This window comes from Erpetoichthys calabaricus, chromosome 12, assembly GCF_900747795.2.
Source record: "Erpetoichthys calabaricus chromosome 12, fErpCal1.3, whole genome shotgun sequence".
Lineage (NCBI taxonomy): Eukaryota > Metazoa > Chordata > Cladistia > Polypteriformes > Polypteridae > Erpetoichthys > Erpetoichthys calabaricus.
In genome coordinates, this window is record NC_041405.2 from 18,652,040 (window position 1) to 18,676,061 (window position 24,022).

General features: G+C 42.3%; 1 protein-coding gene across 3 annotated transcripts in view; it reads right to left on the reverse strand.

Moving 5' to 3' along the window:
- The window catches only part of LOC114663006 (protein shisa-9-like), a 232,608-nt gene that overhangs the window by 76,983 nt on the left and 131,603 nt on the right, over window positions 1–24,022 (reverse strand). For all 3 annotated transcript variants that reach the window (XM_051934456.1, XM_051934455.1, XM_028816768.2), the window contains one exon: window positions 2,057–2,190. In XM_051934456.1, the coding sequence (XP_051790416.1) occupies window positions 2,057–2,190 (134 nt within the window). The remainder of the gene's footprint in view (window positions 1–2,056; window positions 2,191–24,022) is intronic.

Sequence of the window (24,022 nt, forward strand, 5' to 3'; positions counted from 1 at the left end):
CTTCCACAGATAACATTAGACACCAAAGGAGATCTTAATATGCCATTTGTATTAAAACGTTTACAGTGTCCTGTTAGAATAGATTTTGCTATGACAATTAACAAATCACAGGGACAAACATTCGAAAACGTCGGTTTATTTATTAGAGAGAAAGAAACGATTTTCACTCACGGGCAGTTATTCGTTGAGTTGTCACAATGTAAGTCCAAACACGGAATCAAAATTCAATGCAATATTGACAAAAAGTTAATTGAAAAATATTGTTTTCACTGAAGTTTTAAAGTAAAAGTGAAAATAATGCAAATGTAACAATTCCCATGAAAATAACAATCTCTTTAAATTGTATATCCAGTTAACCAGAGCCCCATAGTATATATATATACTATATATATAAAATCCAGTGTCTGTCTGTCTGTATGTCCGCTTTCACGAGAGAACTGCTTAACAGATTTACATGTTTTTTTCTATAATTTGCTTAAACATTCCGGTTGATTTTGTGACTTCTCTCGTCGCGCTGAGGTTCACTTGGAGGAGTAGTTTATTCACACTCATCCGAGAGAGAGGCTGCGGGCCGAGGGGAGGGGGAGGCGGGACCTCAGGAGCTGGGCGGAGCCATCCTCACTCCCACGCCAGCCTTCGTTCGAGTCGGCCTAACCTCTGTGTTTTCGTGGGTACCTTTGCCTGCGCTTAGCTAGCTAGCCATACCTGTTTGCTTGTTTATTGATTTTTTAAAGTTTGTCCTGTTTCACTACTATGTGGGCAGAGCCGCGGGGGACGGCTTGTTTTTAATAATAATAATATTATAATTAATTAATCAATAAATCATAATTAGTACTATTATTAATAATAATTATATTAATACAAATAATAAATAAAATGTAAACTATTGAATCAAAAAGTCAGGACCCAAGGGGTCAGCTGCAGTGTGCTGTGAGCGCCGTTTGTCTGGTCGTGGTTCGTATTTACGGTAACACGACTAACTTTTGGGTTTAGTGCTTTACAGTGCGACTCAGAGCTGTGGACCGGGACTAAGACTAAGTGCGGTTGCGGTGGTCTTCTGGGAGTCGGAGAACGGGAACAAAGTTGTGTGCTAACGTAGACCACCTTGTGAGCAGGTTTAATGGACTTCGTATGGTGTGCGATGTTACAAAATGAATTCCGCACGCATCTGATAGACTGTTGCAGACATGAAAAAGCTCAAATATTCAATTTAAATATATGGAAACCATATTTTATAATTATATTCAGACTATTAATTAATGATAATAATATGGTACTAAAAATGAAAGGAGATAGATAATACAACAAGGAAGGATATTGCGCTAAGCTGCATGCAATTATTGCCACTTCACTACACCATCAAGAATCACACCGTAATGAGCACCAAGACCCCCGACACACACCCCTGAATGAGAGTTAAGCAGGTGTGTTCATTCGACAGTGAGAGCTCCACTGCTCCTTGGCCTACACTTGGCTCCAGCTTCTTGTACTCGGTCAGTTTGTCGCCCCTCACTGCTAGTGAATGTCCTCGAGATGAGCTGGTGTCCCATATGGGAATTGTTTCATCCTCAATAAGCTCCACCAGCAGGGCCGGATTTATATAAAAAGAGGCCCTAGGCTATTCCACTTATGAGGCCCTTTCACCTTCCATTTTTAAGTTTGTAAATTACATGATAATAAAATTTTGCTAACAATTTGAATGTAGGCCCCTCTTGATCTTGAGGCCCTAAGCTGAAGCCTAGTTAGCCTATAGGAAAATCCGGCCCTGTCCACCAGTCGAGCAAAAGTGAACGTCAACAACAGACGGCTTTCACAAGCAGTTCATTGATGGATTTTACGTAAAGTATAAAATACTGGCAAGCTAAATCATTTCAATTACTGCATGCAGCGCCACTTAGTGGTGAATGGAGTAAAAACACGGCCCTTCTTTATACTTTTTTTTTTTCTTCCTTTAACCTCAACTATAAAGCTGTGGGGATCAAAAATCAGATGACACTCTAGGGAGCGTCTTCACCACTACCAGTTCGGATTCAGAGACTGTCAACAATCTGCTTACCTGTTCCACTTCTCAGCGTCCTGGTGGAGAGGCCATTTCCTCCAATGGGCACCTGTATGCTCCCCCCTGTCCCGTCCACTCGGATGTGGTCACCCGGTCCTGCACCAGGCTGCTTGAGGAGATCCGTGAGCGTCCTGCATAGAAACACAGAGGAGAGCCTCATGTAGTTGATGATAATTGAGGAATTCAGACACAAACAACAGGAGATATGGAAGTGACTGACTGCCTGTCCGCCTTCTGTTTAGGACGGCACCGGGATGCAACCAAAGTGAAGGGGGTGACCAGAAAAGAGTTGTTTAAGCACGCAAGCAATTATAGCCAGAAGGAATAACTTGTGAAAAATTGAGGCCCCCTCTGATTATCAACAATTTCTGACAGCATCGGAAACTCTTTACTTTTACAGAACAAATGGAGTTGTTATAATCCCCCCAAAAAATGTCAGTGGAGTAATAAATGTGCAGGCTGTGCTTGAGCTTGCAGATCTCACCGAGTATTTAATGAGACGTAAGCCTTAAAAGTAAATGACGAGTGGAGGCTCTTCACACGGTACATTGCCACCCTGGAAGAACTTGAACGCTGCTTAGATTCGGAGAAACAGACTCCAGTATTTGGGATCCACGTCTGAATCCATACGGGACAATTCAGGGTCATGAGGGGCTCCTCAGAACCGGCAACATGGCAGGAACCAACCCATGATGGACCGTCAGTCCATTGGCAGTGTGACAGGGTGGTGCTGCCAATGACAATGCAGAAAGGCCTAAGGTTGGGAACTCATTAGCATACGCCATTCTTCAAGGCAGGGCATTTAACAGAAGGCTGGCAGCCTCATAAAAATGATGGATGGTTATTTAAGGAGGATGGGCTGAGAGAGCTCTGTTGAAATGCTAAATTCCTTATCTTGCTTGGGGAATGAGCTACATGATAGATAGATAGATAGATAGATAGATAGATAGATAGATAGATAGATAGATAGATAGATAGATAGATAGATAGATAGATAGATAGATAGATAGATAGATAGATAGATAGATAGATAGATAGGGATTTTGGTTACTGCATCTAATTTTTATCTATCTATCTATCTATCTATCTATCTATCTATCTATCTATCTATCTATCTATCTATCTATCTATCTATCTCATGGGAATATCAGGGACAGGCTGTTATAATTATGTATCATTTTTAGCATTTTTTTTCTAAATTGTTAGTTCCCATTTTGGGTTTTCTGAGGTGCTGAATAATACAAATTTTGCATTTATTTTCTTAATGGAATTTGTTTTCAGTTACTGGAAATTTGCCAATTTGTTTATCATGCGGCACTGCCATTTTGTGTTGCCATCATCATGATGCAGTGATGGCTGCTATGGAACACAGTCCTAGAAGTTGTGGTCTTAATACTTGCAAAGATTTAGACAGAGAGACAGATACTGTGATGGATGGCCGGCTAAATATTCCGGCCCACACCTCCAGGCTGCCAGGTGGAGCCCTCCCAACAGCATGGAGGTTCCCCGAATTCCAGCAGGGCCTTATGAACCTTGTAGTTTGTATACACAGCCCTGCTGGATACCATGGAGACCACTGGGAGCCGCTGTAGGAAGGCTTTCAGACTGCTTCATGCCCTATAACCCGGAAGTGTGTCATGATCACATGACCAGAAGGAACAACGTGCTTCCGGGTTGAAGAAAAGGACTTTTACTCTGACCAGGAAGTAATGAGGACTTGTGGATTGTTGGACAGGAACCACTTCCGGGTCAGGGGGTATAAAAGGACTGTGGGAAAGCCCAGACACTGAGCTGAGCTGGGAGGAAGGGTGGCTAAGTGTCTGGGAGAGGAGGAGTGGTTATTGTATTTGATTATTGATTATTGAATGTGTAGTATTGAATGTGGGCAGCACGGTGGCGCAGTGGTAGCGCTGTTGCCTCGCAGTTAGGAGACCCGGGTTCGCTTCCCGGGTCCTCCCTGCGTGGAGTTTGCATGTTCTCCCCGTGTCTGCATGGGTTTCCTCCAGGCGCTCCGGTTTCCTCCCACAGTCCAAAGACATGCAGGTTAGGTGGATTGGCGATTCTAAATTGGCCCTAGTGTGTGCTTGGGCACCCTACCCGGGATTGGTTCCTGCCTTGTGCTCTGTGTTGGCTGGGATTTGCTCCAGCAGACCCCCGTGACCCTGTGTTCGGATTCAGCAGGTTTGAAAATGGATGGATGGATGAATGTGTAGTGTGGAGTGGAGGGTGCTTACTGCACATTATTATTATAAAAATAAAAAGTCTTGGACTTTTACCTGGTGTTTGGCGTGGTACCTGAGGGTTCAAGGGAGCACAAGCGGCCCCAACTGTTACAACACATATATACTGTAGATATTCATTTTAGTGTAGTAGGCAGGATAAGATAGATAGATATATAGAGAGAGATTCATTTTAGCATAGTAGGAAGGATAAGACAGAGAGATTCATTTTAATGTATTAGGATAGATAGATAGATAGATAGATAGATAGATAGATAGATAGATAGATAGATAGATAGATAGATAGATAGATAGATAGATAAATAGATAGATAGATAGATAGATAGATAGATAGATAGATAGAGTTAGGTCCATAAATATTTGGACAGAGACAACGTTTTTTCTAATTTTGGTTCTGTACATTACCACAATGAATTTTAAATGAAACAACTCGGATGCAGTTGAAGTGCAGACTTTCAGCTTTAATTCAGTGGGGTGAACAAAACGATTACATAAAAATGTGAGGCAACTAAAGCATTTCTTTAACACAGGGGTGGGCAAAGTCATTCCTGGAGGGCCGCAGTGGCTGCAGGTTTTTGTTCCAACACAATTGCTTAATTGCTGTTGCTGTTACAACACATATATACAGTAGATATTCATTTTAGTATAGTAGGCAGGATAAGATAGATAGATATATATAGAGAGATTCATTTTAGCATAGTAGGAGGGATAAGACAGAGAGATTCATTTTAAAGTATTAGGCCAGATAAGATAGATAGATAGATAGATAGATAGATAGATAGATAGATAGATAGATAGATAGATAGATAGATAGATAGATAGATAGATAGATAGATAGATAGATAGATAGGCACCATATGATAGATGAACAGATAGATATCATCAAGCATATTTACGAAAACAAGTTTGTGACATTCAGCGTAAACTCTTTAACGTCCGTCGAAGTCACGGAGCCCTCTGAAGGTGAACGGCTAACTCCTACACCTCGGCGGCTGAACACGCACACCCGACCGACAGAACAGCGAGGACTCGTCCCTCTTGCTCGGCTGACTTTACAGATTTTTGTAAAGCAAAACCAGCAGCCATAGCAGGTGTGCTACTCACAAAACGCCGCTCGTTTTTTTAATTGTTTCTGGCAGATTAACCTTCAGAAAGAGCACAATTTAATTAAGGTGACTTGTTTAGGCCACTTGACTGTAGGAACCTGACGTGCTGGATGTTGATATTAATTGCTGCAAATTATAGCAAATCTGACCTAATATATGAAATTTTTATCATCTTCTCCTTGGCATTTTGTAAAGACCAATATCTGATTCATTATAAAAAGTCAGGACATTGGCGTCACTGTCCTGTCTGAGGTTGTCACCTCAGCCGTGTAATTCCCCTTCGTAGGGCGGCCAACAAATGAAGCACAAGAACGATAAAGCAAAGGCTGATGGGTGGCCTGCATCATTGCCAAAAATGACACATTATTTTTTAATATGCTCAGGCTACAAGGTGTCTTTCTCTGTGACACCCGGTGAACTTAAGTCTCCTCTCATTGAGTTTCTGGTGGTTGACCAGAATGTCGTGGATCATCCAGAAAAACTCCAAATGGTCCCCGAGCCGGAAAGGGGCAGATGGGATTTGCAAACGCATTTAAACACAAAATGTGCATACAGAAGGAATTTTGAAAAAGTCTTTTTTTTTGTCGGTGCTTCCATGTCTTAAAGGTAAGTTAATTTTGTATGAAGTTATGTGTAACCTGTATTATTATTATTAATAAATAATAATAATAATAATAATAATAATAATAATATGAGGGGCTTGGGCAGATTTGTGGCAGATGAAATTTAATGTCAGTAAATGTAAAGTATTACACAAAGGGAGTAAAATGTTAAGTTTGAATACACCTTATGAGTAATATTTAGGTGTCATAGTGGACTCTAAGCTATCGACTTCCCGACAGTGTTCAGAAGCCATTAAGAAGGCTAACAGAATGTCAGGTTATATAGCGCCTTGATGTGTGCAGTACAAGCCACAGGAGGTTCTGCTCAAGCTTTATAACACTCTGGTGAGGCCTCATCTGGAGTCCTGTGTGCAGGTTTGGTCTCCAGACTACAAAAAGGACACAGCAGCACTAGAGAAGGTCCAGAGAGGAGCGACTAGGCTGATTCAGGGCTACAGGGGATGAATTGTAAGGGAAGATTAAAAGAGCTGAGCCTTTACAGTTTAAGACAAAGAAGATTAAGAGGTGACCTGACTGAAGTGTTTAAAATGATGAAGGGAATTAGTGCAGTGGATTGAGACTGTGACTTTAAAATGAGTTCATCAAGAACACGTAGACACAGTTGGAAACTTAAGAGTAAATTTCACACAAACATTAGGAAGTTTTTCTTTACACAAAGAACAATAGACACTTGGAATAAGCGACCAAGTAGTGCGATAGACAGTAAGACTTGAGGGACTTTCAAAACTCGACTTGATGTTATTCTAGAAGAATTAAGTGGAGAGGACTGGCGAGCTTTGTTGGGCTGAATGGCCTGCTCTTGTCTAGAATGTTCTAATGAGCCCTTTAGGAGTATTACCCAGAATGCAGTGCAGCCGATACAAACAGGAGTGTCATGATTTATAATTTTTGTTAATTTATTATTCCCTTCCTGGAGTCTTTTAGAGACGTGAGCTATATCTTTTCCAGATTTTTTTATTTCTCTCTAAAATTCACTTCTGAATTCTATTTTTTTATATCCCTTTTTTCTTATTCCGCAACACCATTTTGTTTTTGCGTTTGTGTCGCCATATTCTTCATTCAACCCTTCCTGTTGCTGTGGCAATTCTCCCAAGGGTCTCTATCAGAGCTGACGTTATGACTTGTATTGTCACACACGAGCGAGCGATTAGGGGGCAGCTAAAGGACCCAACGAGCCACGAAAAATGGCAAGACGGGGAACTGGGGCAGCGTATTAACGCTTCTCTACTTATTTTGCAAGGAAAGATGAGGAACAAAAAAACTACGACAAGTTGGATTCGTTCCGAAAACATCCTCCCGACATCCGAGGGTGTTCCTGGCTCACCCTGATGACGTCACCTCCACCAACAGATCATCCACGTCACCCTTCCTCCAGTCTTACTTCCGTTTCAAGTCACATTAATTGCTCTGCATATCCGCCATTCTTTGTCAGCCGTTAATTGCAAACCTGACCGTTGTACTGAACAAGTTCTTGCTCAAACTTACAGTATACGGGGACGGATTCCCCAACCCTTACACTGTGTTTCTGTGTTTTCTTCACAGTATTTTAATCGTCACTTTCTCCGAGATCTCTTTCTGTTGTGCTCTTACTTTTCTTTCTGTACTTACTGGCTTTTTGACCTTCTGCTTCATGTTTTTGGATTGTAATTTTTGGTTGGTGGTTAGCATCGACAAAAGAACTACTTGACTTTTGGGAATTTTGAATCTGGCTTGTTATATGGACCACTTCTCTGATCTATCTCAGCATGAGAGGAAGAAATTTTTATAAAAAAGGACCGAGAGAACAGCGGGACATAAAGAAGCCGCGTCTTGTGCCGTGTCTGTTTGGCAGCGGTGGCACCATGGACGAGAGAGAAAAGCACGGCGTACTTTTTCAGCTCTGGAAAGCTAAATACCTGCTATCAAATCCATCTGAGTTAACGAGCATTTCGAAGGGCGAGAGATACACCAGTGTGCATCTCCAGTAGTATTATGTTGCTCAAAACTCCTAAAGTGTGTAAGTCCTGAACATTTTCTAAAATGCTCACTAGAGGGGGAAACACCATCAAAAAACCCTGGTGAATAAAACAGAGGGCCACGTATAATCTTTACAAATAACTGATTTGTTAGTACAAAGGTGCTCTGGGATAACGAAGGGCTGCGTGGAGCACAAAAGGCAAAAAGAACTGCCTGACCAAAACGAAATCCAAGATGAGAATCACAAAAGCAGGAGAAAATATTCACAAAATAGAAGAACTCGCCACACCACAAGCATATTCAGATGAACTGCAAGGTACTGTGGAATATCCTATCTCAAGGATGAGGGCGGTGCCTTGTGGTGATAGGCAGGTGGCCCCGCCTCTTGAGGAACCACCCACAAAATAATTGACAGACACATAAGTAGGGCGGCACGGTGGCGCAGTGGGTAGCAATGCTGCCTCGCAGTTGGGAGACCTGGGGACCTGGGTTTGCTTCCCGGGTCCTCCCTGCGTGGAGTTTACATGTTCTCTCCGTGTCTGCGTGGGTTTCCTCCCACAGTCCAAAGACATGCAGGTTAGGTGGATTGGCGATTCTAAATTGGGCTTGGTGTGTGGGTGTGTTTGTGTGTGTCCTGCGGTGGGTTGGCACCCTGCCCAGGACTGGTCCCTGCCTTGTGCCCTGTATTGGCTGGGATTGGCTCCAGCAGACCCCCGTGACCCTGTGTTTGGATTCAGCAGGTTGGAAAATGGATGGATAGTAACAAGTATGGACATTTGTAGCCCAGTCGGGGGACCACCCTGACTGAAACATAACAGTCGTTAGTACATTTGTTAACATATTAATAGTGTAATGTCCATTTCCCTCAGAAAAGCACATACAATTACAATACATCTTCTGAATCTGTAATTATACTGTAATAGGATTTGCGACTACACAGCTGGCACTCCTGGCTTTAGGTTCAAACTTGATGCTAATACAAATTTAGCAAACTATAAACTGAGAAAGCGGATGCAGAAAGCTCTGAAAAATCTTTCAGTTCTGCAACACCAACCCATCAGCCCCCAGGCCATAGCGGTGTCTGTACGCTAAAAGGGGACGCCCTGCACTGCCCAAGCTATTCAACGCTGGAGAATATCATAAAGCATAAAATATTCAGTTACTAATGACCCCAATAAAAGTCTAAAGCTTAAGCAGAAAACATTCAGTGAAGAACAATCCTGTATAAATAGCTACTCATTTCTGGGATGCATTTTAGGTTCTGGATTTAAGGATGTTATGCAGACCTAATTAAGGCAAAGTCATTTTAAAAGCCAAGCCGCTCTGCCACAAACAATTTTAAATTAAAAAAGTTGTAGTCCGTCATGATTCCACACAGCTATGCTCATTTTCAAAGACCACCATTGGAAATCACAAAATGCTCACCACCCAAACAGTACATTTGTGGACACAACGTCAAGAGGATTTCTACGCTTTGGGACTGGCCTGTCTGTCCACCTCAATGTCTGGTGGTATACGGACACCAAACCGTGCACTCTCAAGGGAGTGATTCACAAAGTCAGACTCTGTAATAGGGTCTCTGGATTTAAGGATGCTGGAGAACAAAGGACCATCAAAAAGGTTTGGGGGCTGGTTGTTCCAGGGCTTTTTTTTCTCAAGGTGAATAAAAATAAAATAATAATATAAAAATAAAAGGACAATTGCCTGTGTGTCCATTTGCATCACATTTATAATAATGAAATGCATTGCATGTGTCATCTCAACAGATGGCGCATCACAAACATTAACACTGCTTCAACAAATCCCATACCAAATGGTATATAGAAGAGACATATGCATTCCAATCGAACAGACATCCCAAACATTTGTAATAATAAAATGCAATGCATGTATCATTCCAACAGATGGAGCATCACAAACATTAACACTGCTTTTACAAATCCCATACCAAATGGCATATAACAGATATATGTGCATTCCAACAGATGGGGCATCCCAACCATTTGTAATAATAACATGCAATGCATTAGTCGTTCCAACAGATGGAGCATCACAAAAATTAACACTGCTTTTACAAATCTTATGCCAAATGGCATATAACAGAGACATGTGCATTCCAACAGATGGTACATCACAAACATTAACACTGCTTTCACAAATCCCGTACCAAATGGCATATAACAGAAACCTGTGCATTCCAACAGATGGGGCATCTCAACCATTTGTAATATAACATGCAATGCAGTAGTCATTCCAACAGAGGGTGCATCATAAACATTAACACTGCTTTTACAAATCCTATACCAAATGGCATATAACAGAGACATGTGCATTCCAACAGATGGTGCATCACAAACATTAACACTGCTTTCACAAATCCCGTACCAAATGGCAAATAACACAGGCATGTGCATTTCAACAGATGGGGCATCCCAAACATTTGAATAATAAAATGCAATGCATGTATCACTCCAACAGATGGAGCATCAGAAACATCCATCCATCCATTTTCCAACCCACTGAATCCGAACACAGGATCACGGGGGTCTGCTGGAGCCAATCCCAGCCAACACAGGGCACAAGGCAGGAACCAATCCCGGGCAGGGTGCCAACCTACCGCAGGACACACACAAACACACCCACACACCAAGCACACACTAGGGCCAATGTAGAATCGCCAATCCACCTAAACTGCATGTCTTTGGACTGTGGGAGGAAACCGGAGCGCCCGGAGAAAACCCACGCAGACACGGGGAGAACATGCAAACTCCACACAGGAAGGACCCGGGAAGCGAACCCGGCTCTCCTAACTGCGAGGCAGCAGCACTACCACTGCGCCACCATGCTGCCCATCAGAAACATTAACACTGCTTTTACAAATCCTGTGCTAAATGGCACATAACAGAGACCTTTGAATTCCAAAAGATGGTGCATCACATACATTAACACTGCTTTTACAAATCTTATGCCAAATGGCAAAAATGACAGAGACATGCATTCCAACAGATGGGGCATCCCAACCATTTGTAATAATAAAATGTAATGCATTAGTCGGTCTAACAGATGGTGCAAAACAAACATTAACACTGCTTTTACAAATCCCATACCAAATGGCATAAAACAGAGAAATATGCATTCCAACAGATGGTACATCAGAAACATTTGTAGTAATGCATTTTATTACTGCAAATATTTGTGATGCTTCATCTGTTGAAATAACAAATGTGATGAATTTTATTACTACATTAATTACAAAATAATTTCCAATAGATGGTGCACTGCAAAAGTTAACGCTGAGGTCTACGTTGATTACTTGGAATTTAGCCTGTCCTGGAGCATAACTAGTATAAATATAATAGTGTCGCATAGGTACTAACATTTTGACTTTTGTATCAAAGTCACCCCTCACCAATATGGTACAGAAGCCAATAACAGGTAACCCCCACCCCACCATCTCACTCCGTGTTGCGCCACACTCTGTGTCAATACAGACAGCACTTCCCTTTTGAGAGCAGAAAAATGAAGAGCTGAGCACAAGAACTTTGAAAACTAACAGTTACAGAAGTTCTGCTTCTGAAAATACTGAAATGCTGGAAACCGTTTAGTTTTAAAATTGAGGTTTTTTTTGTACTTTTCAGTACCAGCACCTGCGCAATCCTAAAACCTAAATGTAAATAGCGGTCACCAGCCAGTGCACACTGAGGCTGCAAACTGAGAACATTGTGGATGCAGTTAGCCGTGCCGGACCTGTCAGTTGTACATTTAAAATCAAGTCAGGAAGTGGGCTTTATTGTCTTACCTTCAATACACATACCTTGGTACATTAAATTATAGTCTAAAATAATGTTTTGAGGTCCATGGTGCAGTATTTAGACAATAGATATGAAAATACAAACAATCCAGGAGGACGGTACTTTTACATAAGTGATTGTAGAACAAATTGACAAACAGCAGTCAGTGATGATAGGAGATGCACAGTGAACAAGGACTGCAGAATAGGACAGTAGAGCCGATGATAAGGGGGCACACACAGGGACAGACCGGGGTAACAAGGTGTTCGGGACCCTGGCTCCCTGCAGGATGAAGCTGTTCAGTCTGGTAATGCTGTTCCACAGACTCAGTTACCTTCTGTCAGACACAAGCAGGGGAAAAAAAAAAGATTATGGGAAGGGTGAGAGGGATCCCCCATAATGCTGGAGGACTTATGGACTTCCGGAGAAGTCCTGATGGTGATCTCCATGGTGCACACTATCTGCTATATGGACCTGCGATGAGATGCTTCACAGTTTCCATACCAGACAGCAACACAACTGGTCAGGACACTTTCAATGGTGCCCCTGTAGAATGTGGTGAGGGTAAGGCGTGAAAGGTGAAGTCCCTGCTGTGTTTTCCTGGTCAAGGAGAAGCAACTGATAGACCACGTCAGGTCCTTCACCAGGTGTTTCCACTTGAGCTCTTACAGCAAAGTGGGGTGTGTTGGGGGGGGGGGGGGTCAATCGACAGGTCCTAACAACCTCAGGGAGCTAAAAGAGGGGGCATTGAAAAGAGGGGTCTACAGAAAAAGTGGAGACGGTGAAGCAGTAGTCATCTTCTTTATAAAGGGGGATCATGTTACCAGAGAAGGTAATCCAAGGTTTACTCCCTGGCATAAGTAGAGCTTCCTCTTTACTTTTATTTCTGTTGTTTTTTAATTATTACTTTTTAACATGATTTTTGGTGTGTGATTTTGTTGTCATTGTTTTGCTTATTTAAATTATATTTACCTATTATTTTTGTTGGTCTGTGTTCCACATTGTCTATGGGTGGAATTACAAATAGGCAGGTCATCATTACAATACTGCTGAGCTGCCATTCTGTCACTGCTGATGGACCACTCTGAGCCACCCTTACGTCACTGCTGAGGGACCACGTTTACATGTCAGACTGGACAGTGAGTCCCTCGGAGGCTCATTGATTGTGGTGGTGTAAAGGTCGTTATCGTAAGTGCTGTCTGTATGGATTTCTCTTTTTTTTGTCGTTCGTTTTTGCTGGTCTTGGGCATTCAGTCAGTTGGATTACAGGCTGGCTGGGTTTGCTTAGAGGTGCCATTTTAGGCAGCGCATTCAGGCCTTTTTCTTCTTTCTATTTACTGTATTTCTCCAATATTTAATTTTTTCATCCATCCATTGTCCAACCCGCTGAATCCGAACACAGGGCCACGGGGGAACTGCTGGAGCCAATCCCAGCCAATACAGGGCACGAGGCAGGAACCAATCCCGGGCAGGGTGGCAACCCACCGCAGATATTTCATTTGCTTCTGTCTGATCATGCCAGAGGTTTTTGGTTACCCCTTCCCTTGAAGGGCATTTTTGTATATTTGGGAAGATTACAAGTATTTTTGTTCAACTGTTAAAGCCTCTGTGCCCATGAACCCTGCTTTTCAGGTTTGGGATCTGACTGCCTGGGGTGAGGCCAATGTGTGAGGATGTCCAAGGAAATTCTAGTCAGATTGTTGTGTACTTGCCATTTGTTTGTGTTGCCCTTCACTATAGGCCAGGTAGGAGGTTATTTTGTGTTATGGGATTAGCAAATGTGAGCTGTACTAAATCAGTTCCTTAAAGTCTTTTTTGGGATGAGGGGACAGTGCTGTGCCCCATCCATTTACACTTCAGACATCTTTCTAATTCCCCATACTGTCTTTCACTTCACACTTTCTTGTCACTGCTGCTGCACTGAATGATGTACCTGTATATACAGCACCAGATGATTTCCACCCAATAATAAACAGTTTAGATCTAAATTACTCCAAGCACACCTTGAAGATCATGTCACTACTCAAAAGAGTTGTTTAATATGGAAGCCGAGAGAGGACGTGAAATATCGTTATTTTTTTAAATTGTATCCTTGAGATAACAGAATAGTTTATCGACATGTCGAGAAAATGAAAATTTGTTTTCTTGAGATAACGAAATAATTTTATCGCAATCTCGAGAAAACGAATTTTAACCTTTGCTCCCGGCATCAGGCTCGCTTAGATTGCAACATCTATACAGCTGAAGCGTTGCTAACCGTCTTCTTAATTGACGGACACTAACGTTATTATTTTCTAAACTATTTCAGCCTGAGTCAGCCCTTGATTGAACAAAAATGTGGCACGCTGATCAATATAGTTCTGCTCTTCTGCCATTTCAAACAGGACGTGACTTCAATAAGCTAAACATTAAACGTTAGATACAATCATTTCATAATTTTGAGAAAACAAGATCTTTTGTTTTATCGACATCTCGATAAAATTATTCCGTTATCTCGAGGAAACAATTTTAAAAAACAACGATATTGCACGTCCTCTCTCGGCATCCGTAGTTTAAGGAGCTGCTCAGTGGTGGTGTTAAGTCACATCATCATTTTGAGCAACCAGGAAACCTCAAGAAAACAGGCAGCGCTTAGCGGGATTGATTCTGTTAAGATACCATGGGTGCCGTTTTTTCTTTACAATATAAAAATGCTGGCTACATAATCAAAAGCCACTAAATGGACTGTCCACCATTGACTTTCTATATTGGTGACTCAGGGGTATTTGAGAAGCCCCTCTTTTGTGTTGTTATTTTTAGCCACAGTCAGATCCCTGAACACAATAACTTTTCTTGTTCTTCAAATATTATATTTGTAATAATTTCTTATGAATCACTTCAGGTATTTTTTGTCCAGCACCTCCTGACTCACCGGTACGAGGAAAACTCCACATATGCTAAACCATTTGACTCGTCTTAATGGCTGCTTATGGAAAACATTGACATTTTTAGGGTCCCCCTCCCCTATTTTTGGTCCTCTGGACCCATAAAGCCCCAATTTTTAGGTCATCTTTGGAACACATTTTGTGAAGAAGATTACACCCTTATGATAAAGAGTACTCCTCTATCTTCAGGAAAACTGATCAGAAGGACTTGAAGTTGTACAGGCCACATCAGCCGACCCCAATGGGATACGAGGGGTCAAACTTACCGTATATACTTGTGTTTAAGTTCTACCTCGGATAAGTCGGGGCCTGATTTTTACCATAATGTCAGTCGTACAAGTCGAATGTGGAAATATCACGCTATTGGTCCAAGTGATTATGATATGCTAACACCCACCTGGGAGAGTAACCACGGAGCACACGGCCTTTTTTTTCTCTATGTATTGTGCCTACGTGACCACACGGTAATACCCAACCTATTCCGAAGAAATGTTTGCACTGATTTGTGGTTTTGTATCTTATGCCTTCATACACCTTTATCGTAAGAGCATCCCTTATCTACGATGGAGCATCGATCAGAAGAAAATATGAAGCTGGTTTTAAATTAAACATCATTGAAGTGGTGAAAGAAATCGGTAACTGCGCTGCTGCAACAAAATTCGATGTGTCTAAGAAACTGATGCGAGATTGGAGGAGGCAAAAAGATGTAAATAAGTGTCGTATTTTTGAACGGGCGTTTAAGTCGGGGTCTGATTTTATGATCGATTTTTCAGGTTTCAAGACCCAACTTATACATAAGTATATATGGTACTTCTTTTCACAATAATCTGGAAAAAAAGGAATTGGTAACACAGTCTCAAATGACATTCTACACTCCATGACATATTTCAAAGTTGCTGATCGCAAAGAAGATATTTCTGATATTTGATCCTTAGCAGTGGTCCTAGCCTTCTAACATCCACTCTCAGAAGGTTAAAAATGACAAATTGCAAACATAAGCATGTGGGGTATCATTTCAGACTACTTCAAGGTCAGTAATATGAAGGTGATGTTGTTTTTGATTTTTGATGCTGTACTAGTGATCTAGCGCTCTATGGACCAGAGGGTGAAAAATGACAAATTTCTATCACAATCAAGAATATTTAGACTTTAAACATTTTAATGTTTTAAATACTTGATGCAACTTTTGTTTATTATGTACCTCTACCTTATGAAATAAATCATTACATTTCTTATTAAAACCCCAAATTAGGACCACTTACACGAATTCAGACTTTTTTTATTTTATGTTAGTTATTACAGTGGTTTTCTCATTTTTTAATTGATGTAATTGCATGATTTTTGTTGACTGAGTGCTGTTTACTTATTCTGTGTATATGCAGATCCCATGTGCTATGTGTGTGGAACCCCAAGAGGCGGGTCCACTGTGATGTCACTGATGAAGGACCGCCCTCTGTCTATTTTATTCTGGTCCCAATGAGTGTCATAAATTGTGGCTCAGAATTGTAAGTACTATTTGGGTTTCTGGTTTACGGTTATTTTTTTGCACTGTTGTTATGTAATTAACTTGTTTGCTTTAGTTTGCCTTTTCCTGGGCAAACCCTTTCTGCTTTATTTTCACTCTTTTGCCTCCTGCCTTACCTTTTTGTGCTTCCTTTCTGATTATTTAATAAAAAATTTTTTTTATATATAATGGAACTTTCCTTTTGCTCTATAAGTCAGAGGTTTATAGCCTTCCTCCTCCCCCAATGACTCTGAGTATTTCGAACTTTAAAAGCCTAAACCCCATTTTTACTTTGCGCAGGCCCAAAAAGCCTGCTATTTGAGTTTGGAGATAGGCTGTCTGAAGTTGAGAATTGGCTTTTATTTAATTTGAGGCCTGCTCACTCTTTTTGCCATTTTTATGTTGCTGACTCATAATGCAAGTTTTTTCTTCTGCTATTTTCTCGTAGGTGTTGAAAAACTGGGTAATACTCCATTAGTGGAAATGGAAAAAAAACCTCTTCTGAGTAATATTCTATAAGTGGAAGTGGAAAAAAATGCTTCTGTTTTTCTGTGTAGTCACTGGTTTGTGTAGCTGTGGAAACCATGGAGACTGTTGTTTCTGCTCTTTCATACACCAACCTGGTGTTGTGATTCACAGCACACAAGAAAGGCAAAAAGCTGTGAGCACTGGATAAGTTTCAGTCCCAGGCAGCCTGAGTGACTGCTCTGATGGCTGGTTTTAGCTACAGTGGTCCATATGGACCATGTGTAATTGTTATATGCTTGCTTTGGGTGACTAGATAGACATCACAACCACAGACATGCATAGTACCCACTGATGGGTTGGCCTGGACATCACACTGGGTGGAACAGGGAGGAGTTTTGCTGAATGTCCACTTCACCTACGACTCGCTCGTAAACCCAGCTGACAATCAGTCAAGAATCAGTGAAGGAATTCTTTGGAAGTTTGCCGAACACAGATGAGGTAAAGTTCTTCTGTGGCCTGCAATTCATGAACTGAATTAAATAAAATTCTGCTGTGTATGAAATGCACCAATGTACAATTCCTTATGTTTGAAGAGAAATGGTATGGGAAGAAGTGACACAAACGCTCCAATTAGATGTAATTCAGGAAAGTAAGAGAGAATGGTGTAGCCCGATTGTATTGGTCCCACAACCAGACAGATCTATATGGTTCTATAGAATTTCAAAATCTTATGGTAACCAAATACCTTTTGTTGATAAATTGTTAGAAAAGCTGGGTCAAGCATCATGTATCTCAATATGGGATACTACTGTACAGTATATAAGGGTCGTCACTCAGGATGGTCTGTTCAAATCTGTAAAGCTTCCATTTGGGCTTTATGGGGTGCCTCTCAGATTACAACATATATTGGATCAATTGTTACTCCCTCATTCTGAACATTTCAGCATGTGTCTGGATGGTTATTATTTTCAGTAATGATTGGGAGACACACCTCCTGGTGGTATTAAACAGTTTAACTGCTAAACTCAAAAACTCTAAAATCGGTATGTCAGAAGCCCACTACCTTGGTTATTCCATGGGTGAATGGCTAATTAAACCAAAGATTGATAAGAGATTTGCATATCCTGATCTGGAAACACAGAAGCAGGTCGGTGCTTTCTTAGGGCTGGCAGGTTATTACAGACCATTTATTCCTAATTTTAATGATCAGGTTGCACCTCATGAAGACTGAAGAATAAAGCACACAAAGGTAAGCTGCCTGTTAAGGTCGGCAGAGTCATAAAGTCGTGGAGTGGCTCTGCAAGCTTGTGAGAAGAGAAGACACACACACACACACACACACAATATCCAAGAATATGGAGGCCAAAAAGCTGAGTGTTTCAATCTGACGTAGCCTCTTCTGTGTTGAGTCGCTGTTGTTCTTGGACTGTGGAGATCACAGAGCCCTTCAAAGCCAAGGTGAATATCACCCCCGCCTCCAGACCAGCCACCAAACAAGTGACTCTTATTTAAATAAATAAATAACTCTTTTTCTACGCACTCGGGATGTATTTATAGTGAGATAATTTTAGCAGCCTAATCTTCTCCTGGCATTCATCAAGTGTTTACAAACCAAGTGCTGTCGCCAGCCTATTTGAAACAAAATTAAAACCCTCAGGCCCATGTGACAATGCAGACAAAGCTGCACAATCACCGAGTGCTGTTTACGCAAAACTAATAAAAATAAACCAGAATGGGCAGGAAGAAGAATACCCTGGGCATTGTCTGCTCCTGCAGAATTTTGAATTTAATTTGAGGAATAAGATGTTGAGAGAGAGAGAGAAAGAGAGACTTTGCATTTGGCGTGGAATCACAGAGTATTCAGAAAGTATTCGGACCCCTTCACTTTCTGTACACTTTATTGTGTTGTAGATTTTAATTTTGAATAGATGAAATTGCCATTTTTACCCATCAGCCTACACTCAATAACCCATGGTGACAAAGTGACAATGTTTTCAGGCTCCAATAAAAAGCAGCATGGCGTGCGGGCACCTGCCCTGGTTATTGGCACAGGTGTAGCTTAACTGTTTGGTCTGCCTTTTCTGAGCCAGTTGGTCTCTTTGCTTGAGACGGCTGTCCAAGTGCAGGTAAGGTGGTACATGTGGGGCGCTATAAAGCAGATATGCCTAACACTTATAAATAATATAGTTAACCGAAACTGTGGCATAGGCTAACCAAGACAACAAAAATAGAAATCCCCACAATGATATATTCAAGGTATAGTGATAACAGCACCAGGTATGTGGGATTGCCATACTCCCAATGGGGTTAGCAGCTGAGGGGGGGTGCCTCCAATAAAAAGCAGCATGGCAAGTGGGCACCTGCATTGGTGATTGGCACAGATGTAGCTTGACCATTTGGTCTGCCTGTACCGAATTTGTGAGTCTCTTTGCTTGAGGTGGCTGCCCACGTGCAGGTATGGCTGTACACGTCGGGCGCTATATTAAGGCAAATTTCCACAATACAATGTTAAAAGGCAGCAATGCTAGGTGCCCCAGCACCATGCCACTTTCTCTCACAGTGGGTTCATGGAAATACAGCAGCTTTCTCTTCCAATGAATAAGCAAAACAAAGAGGATGGCAGTGCAAATCCTGGCATCAAGCTTTGATCAGGTCAACTTTACAACATACAGCGATGCTCCAACTGACTCAGCCAGCAGCCATTTATTTTAAGGTTACACTTTTCCCATACACGTTGTAACGGCCGACCCCTTTACCCAGCCGGCAGCTACACCTCCAAGACCTGTGGCCTGGATAATTTACTGAGACTGAATCTAACTATCAAGCTGTACTTCTAACCAATTATATTTACACCGTCGATTGTGGGGAAAAGTTTAAGTACACAAAAGCAGGATGTAAAATTAAACTGATTAATTGTATTTAATGAAACAACAAGACATGCAAAAAATAGAAAACAGATATAAATATAAATATCCCTTCACCCCAGCAACAACAAGACAGCACCAAATATAAATATAACAAAAACCCTCCCTTGCCCCTGTAACATATAAACACGAATAACAAAAATTGAATGATATACGGAAATAAATGTGAACTTGAGTCCGGTTATGAATGCGGTTGACTGAATTAGCGAAAAATGAGTCGTTTGATTTTCCCCGGACAAAATGGAGCAGCCTCACCGTGAATCCTCGGTGCGTGGTGGATGATTAATTCCGACCCCGGGGTCTCTCGTGATGAGGTTCTTGAAGCAAGTCCGGCGAATAGAAAAACAAACTGGATGGAAATGCGCAATGTGGAATATAACAGGTACAGATGGCTCGTGGTCGTGAATGTGAAAAATCTCCTTCTCTACTCTCCTCTCCTCTCCTGTCCTCCTGCTGGCTTAAATAGTCCTGTGATGGCAGTAATTGATTAATCGTGAACAGGTGTTTTCCAGGTTTTCCTTTTCGGGGACGGCATTAACTGATACACATACAAACAGCAAACGGGACAATGAAACAAGACGCACTCAGAACTGACATTTACAACACTAACTATGTGGCCCCGCTACAACGTCCATCACACATTAGAAGCAGACTGTTAATTAAAGCCTTGTCTGTTATGGCATCACTTCCAGTCCTGGGCCCGATGACGTCGCTTCCTCAGCCTTCCCTTCAAACCGCCCTCTTTGCTTCAGCCGAGTCAGTTCTGTACACAACTGCTCAATCAGTTTACCATTTTGCAGCCGGGTTCAAGCATACAGGAGGCTGCCCCAAGCCTTTTTGTGGCTCTTTGTCTATTCTTTGACAGCAGCTTTTCATGCAAACTTTACAGTTTCCATGAACCTCCTGTCAGTTGCTTTCATAAAATGCTTTGCATGAGCTAAATTCTTCTTTGTCCAGTTTTGTGGCCTTAGAATTGCTCCACTGTTTTTTTTTTTGTACCTGACGTGGTCCTGTTGGCTTTGTCAGGCTGTGATCTCCAGCATGCGCCGAGTATGAGGCGGCAGGTAAGGCCATCTTAATAGCATCATAGGCCTCGAGCAACATAGTGTGCAGTGGCCCTTGTTTTGATAGCTAATGTCACACACGCGCGATTAGGAGACAACTAAAAGGCTTGAATAAAAGTAATTCCACGCCTGACCAGAGGGTGGCGAAGTGCACCGATTCTCTCTCTCAATTCCTTGCAGACCATTCTCGGGAAGTCCCGCCCAGTTCCAGGGCAACCAATGACGTCACTGCCGGTTCTGGCCCTGATGACATCACTTCCTCTACTTGCATTTAAAGGTCGCCATTTTAAGGCAGCAAGTCAGTTCTGTTTTGGACTCAGTCGTGTGTATATATCTGTTCTTTTTGACAGATTTTGCAGCCGGGAAATATTATACGGGTGGCTGCCCCAAACCTTTCCAATGTCTCTTTGTCATTCTTGTGACACTAAACAGAAAAATACATAGACATCAGTAACACTGTGGGCCCCTATGCCCATCCGGCCCTGTGTGGATCAGCACCTCCAAATATGAGGTCATGGTCCTTAGTAGGAAAAAAGTGGAATGTCCTCTCAGAGTTGGTGGTCAGTTTCTGCCTCAAATGAAAGAGTTTAAGTACTTTGGGGTGTTGTTCACGAGTGAGGGGAAAAGGCAGGGTGAGATTGACATGGTGAGGATAGGGGGCAGTGAGTGCAGTTATATGGTCACTGTGCCAGTCTGTAGTGGTGAAGAAGGAGCTGAGTCAGAAGACAAAGCTCTCGATTTACCAGTCAATTTACATCCCCACCCTCACCTACAGTCATGAGCATTGGGGTGATGACTTAAAGAATGAGATTGCGGGTGCGAGTGGACAAAAAGAGCTTTCTCTTCAGGCTGACTGGGCTCTCCCTTAGAGAGAAGTCAGGAGAGGCTCGGAGTAGAGCCACTGACCCTCCGCATTGAGGAGAGCCAACTGAGATGTTCCAGGCATCTGACAGGAATGCCTCCCTGTGGAGATTTTATGGGCACGACCAGCAGGGAGGAGACCCCGGGGAAGACCCAGGGCTCACTGGGAGGATTACATCTCCCAGCTGGCCTCAACGCCTTGGGATCCCACAATATTAGCTGACAAGTGTGGCCTGGAAAAATAAACGTGTGGGCCTCACTGCTATGACTGTTGCCCCCACGACCCGGCGGTGGGATATGAATGAATGGAATTCTTCTCTTTTTAGAGGTTATTTCTCTTCTTCAATAACTTTTCATTTCCATAGTTGTCAATCGCCATGTGCTGAGTAAATATTCAAAACGCATAACGACACATACAGTACATGAAAATTATTTCAGGATTGGAGCCAAAAGAAAATAGAAGGGAAAATTAATTCGGGCTGAATTGTGAGACTTTGCAGTGTCGGTTCCTCTTTCTAATTTTCACTTGCGAGTCTATTTTCGTCTGCATGTGCTAATCAGGTATCAGGAGCGCGGCACTCTTTGGCTGTGCGCTGGCTTTCCCGACTTGCCAAGCTTTCCTTCCGTGTCACTTTTCAAGTAATTGGGAAGGCTTCTCAGAGTGTAAAATTAAATACACATTAACACTTTTCTGCTTGGGGTGCAATGGCCTCATTACTTGAAGTGATTGCCTTAATATTCATGGATGCAGTTAGTCAAATGTTTCTGTCCTCACTTACGCTTGACTGATTTGAGCTGAGCCCTCTTAGCTGACACTGGCACACTGTGCCCGCAGGGCTCCATTGCATGCTGAACACATTCGTACCTGATCACACTCCTGGGATGTTTAAGTCACCTTAAATTAAGAAAAAATAAAAATGTAGATAAATATGTGTCCACCAGTCTAGGGAGCTTTAATGGTCTACTGAGAGAGCTTAAAGTCTACTTTTAGATGCATCTCGTGCCGACAGGTTTGGTTAATTAACAGAGCAGAGAGTTTGGCTTAATTAGCAACACACACTGCTATGGAATCCATTAACATAACTTGCTTAATTTAAACGTGAAGATGCAGTGCTAACTGTGCCAAGGTGCCACCGAGATTTTCATTCCTTTGTGCAAATTCATTAAGTGAAAAAGGGGTGACCAGCAAATCTTCAATTCCCCATTTCATGTGCCCTGTAGTGTCGCGGATGGCTGAACGATACCCAAAATTGTGCAATGGTGTTACAAGGATGCCATCCCAAGGTGGGCATTTAGATATGTAATGAAGGCACCTAAATCCATCCATCCATTTTCCAACCCGCTGAATCCAAACACAGGGTCACGGGGGTCTGCTGGAGCCAATCCCAGCCAACACAAGGCACAAGGCAGGGAACCAATCCCGGGCAGGGTGCCAACCCACCGCAGGACACACACAAACACACTCACACACCAAGCACACACTAGGGCCAATTTAGAATCACCAATCCACCTAACCTGCATGTCTTTGGACTGTGGGAGGAAACAGGCACCTAAATCAAAACTCAAAATTATTTTTCTGATTTCTCATTGGGTAGGCAGGCCCACCTCAACCCACGAGACCCTATAGGACCTGCACACTGTGATCCTGAATTGGATCAAGCCGGTTGAGAAAATGAACTAATACAGAGCTGGACGTCTGATCTTTCTATTCACATTCCTCTTTTGCCTAAATAGTTACTCTCCTGGAGGCAGCCTGGTGATGCAGTGGGTAATTATAATAATAATTCTTTGCATTTATATAGCACTTTTCTCACTACTCAAAGCGCTCAGCAATTGCAGGTTAAGGGCCTTGCTCAAGGGCCCAACAGAGCAGAGTCCCTACTGGCATTTACGGGATTTCAACTGGCAACCTTCCGATTGCCAGTGCAGATCCCTAGCCTCAGCGCTGCTGCCTCTCAGTAAGAAGACCCAGGTTCAGATCTCGGGTATTCCTGCCTGGAATTTGTTGTTGCTCTCCATGTCTGTGTGAGTGCCCTCCCACAGTCCAAAGACATGCAGGCTCAGTGAACTGGCGACGCTAAATTGGTCCTGGTGTGTGTGCCCTGCAGTTGGACTGGCACTATGCCCCTGCCATGCGCCCTGGGTGCTCCAGATTCATGCCATTTTATCATTATTATCTTTGCTTCTGTTCTTGGTTTTTGATTTCTGGATAGTGTTTTGGGATTTGTCTGCCTTTTGCAGCTTTTTTTTCCTTGTCAATAAATATTTTCATTTATAAAGATTCCTGGTGGGATTTGTTTCTTCAAACCAGAGTTATATAGTTCTCCCTGTTGTGAAGCATGTTTATTGATTTTTTTTTTACTTTCTTGACATTACTAATTCTTTTTTCAGTTCTCCTTACTTTGGGGCCTTGTAGGCAGAAGCCTCTCGGTTTCCTGGGGTTAGGGTTGCCTGGGGTGAGACCTATTTTTGGGCAGGCTGGTGAGGATTCTAACCTGTATT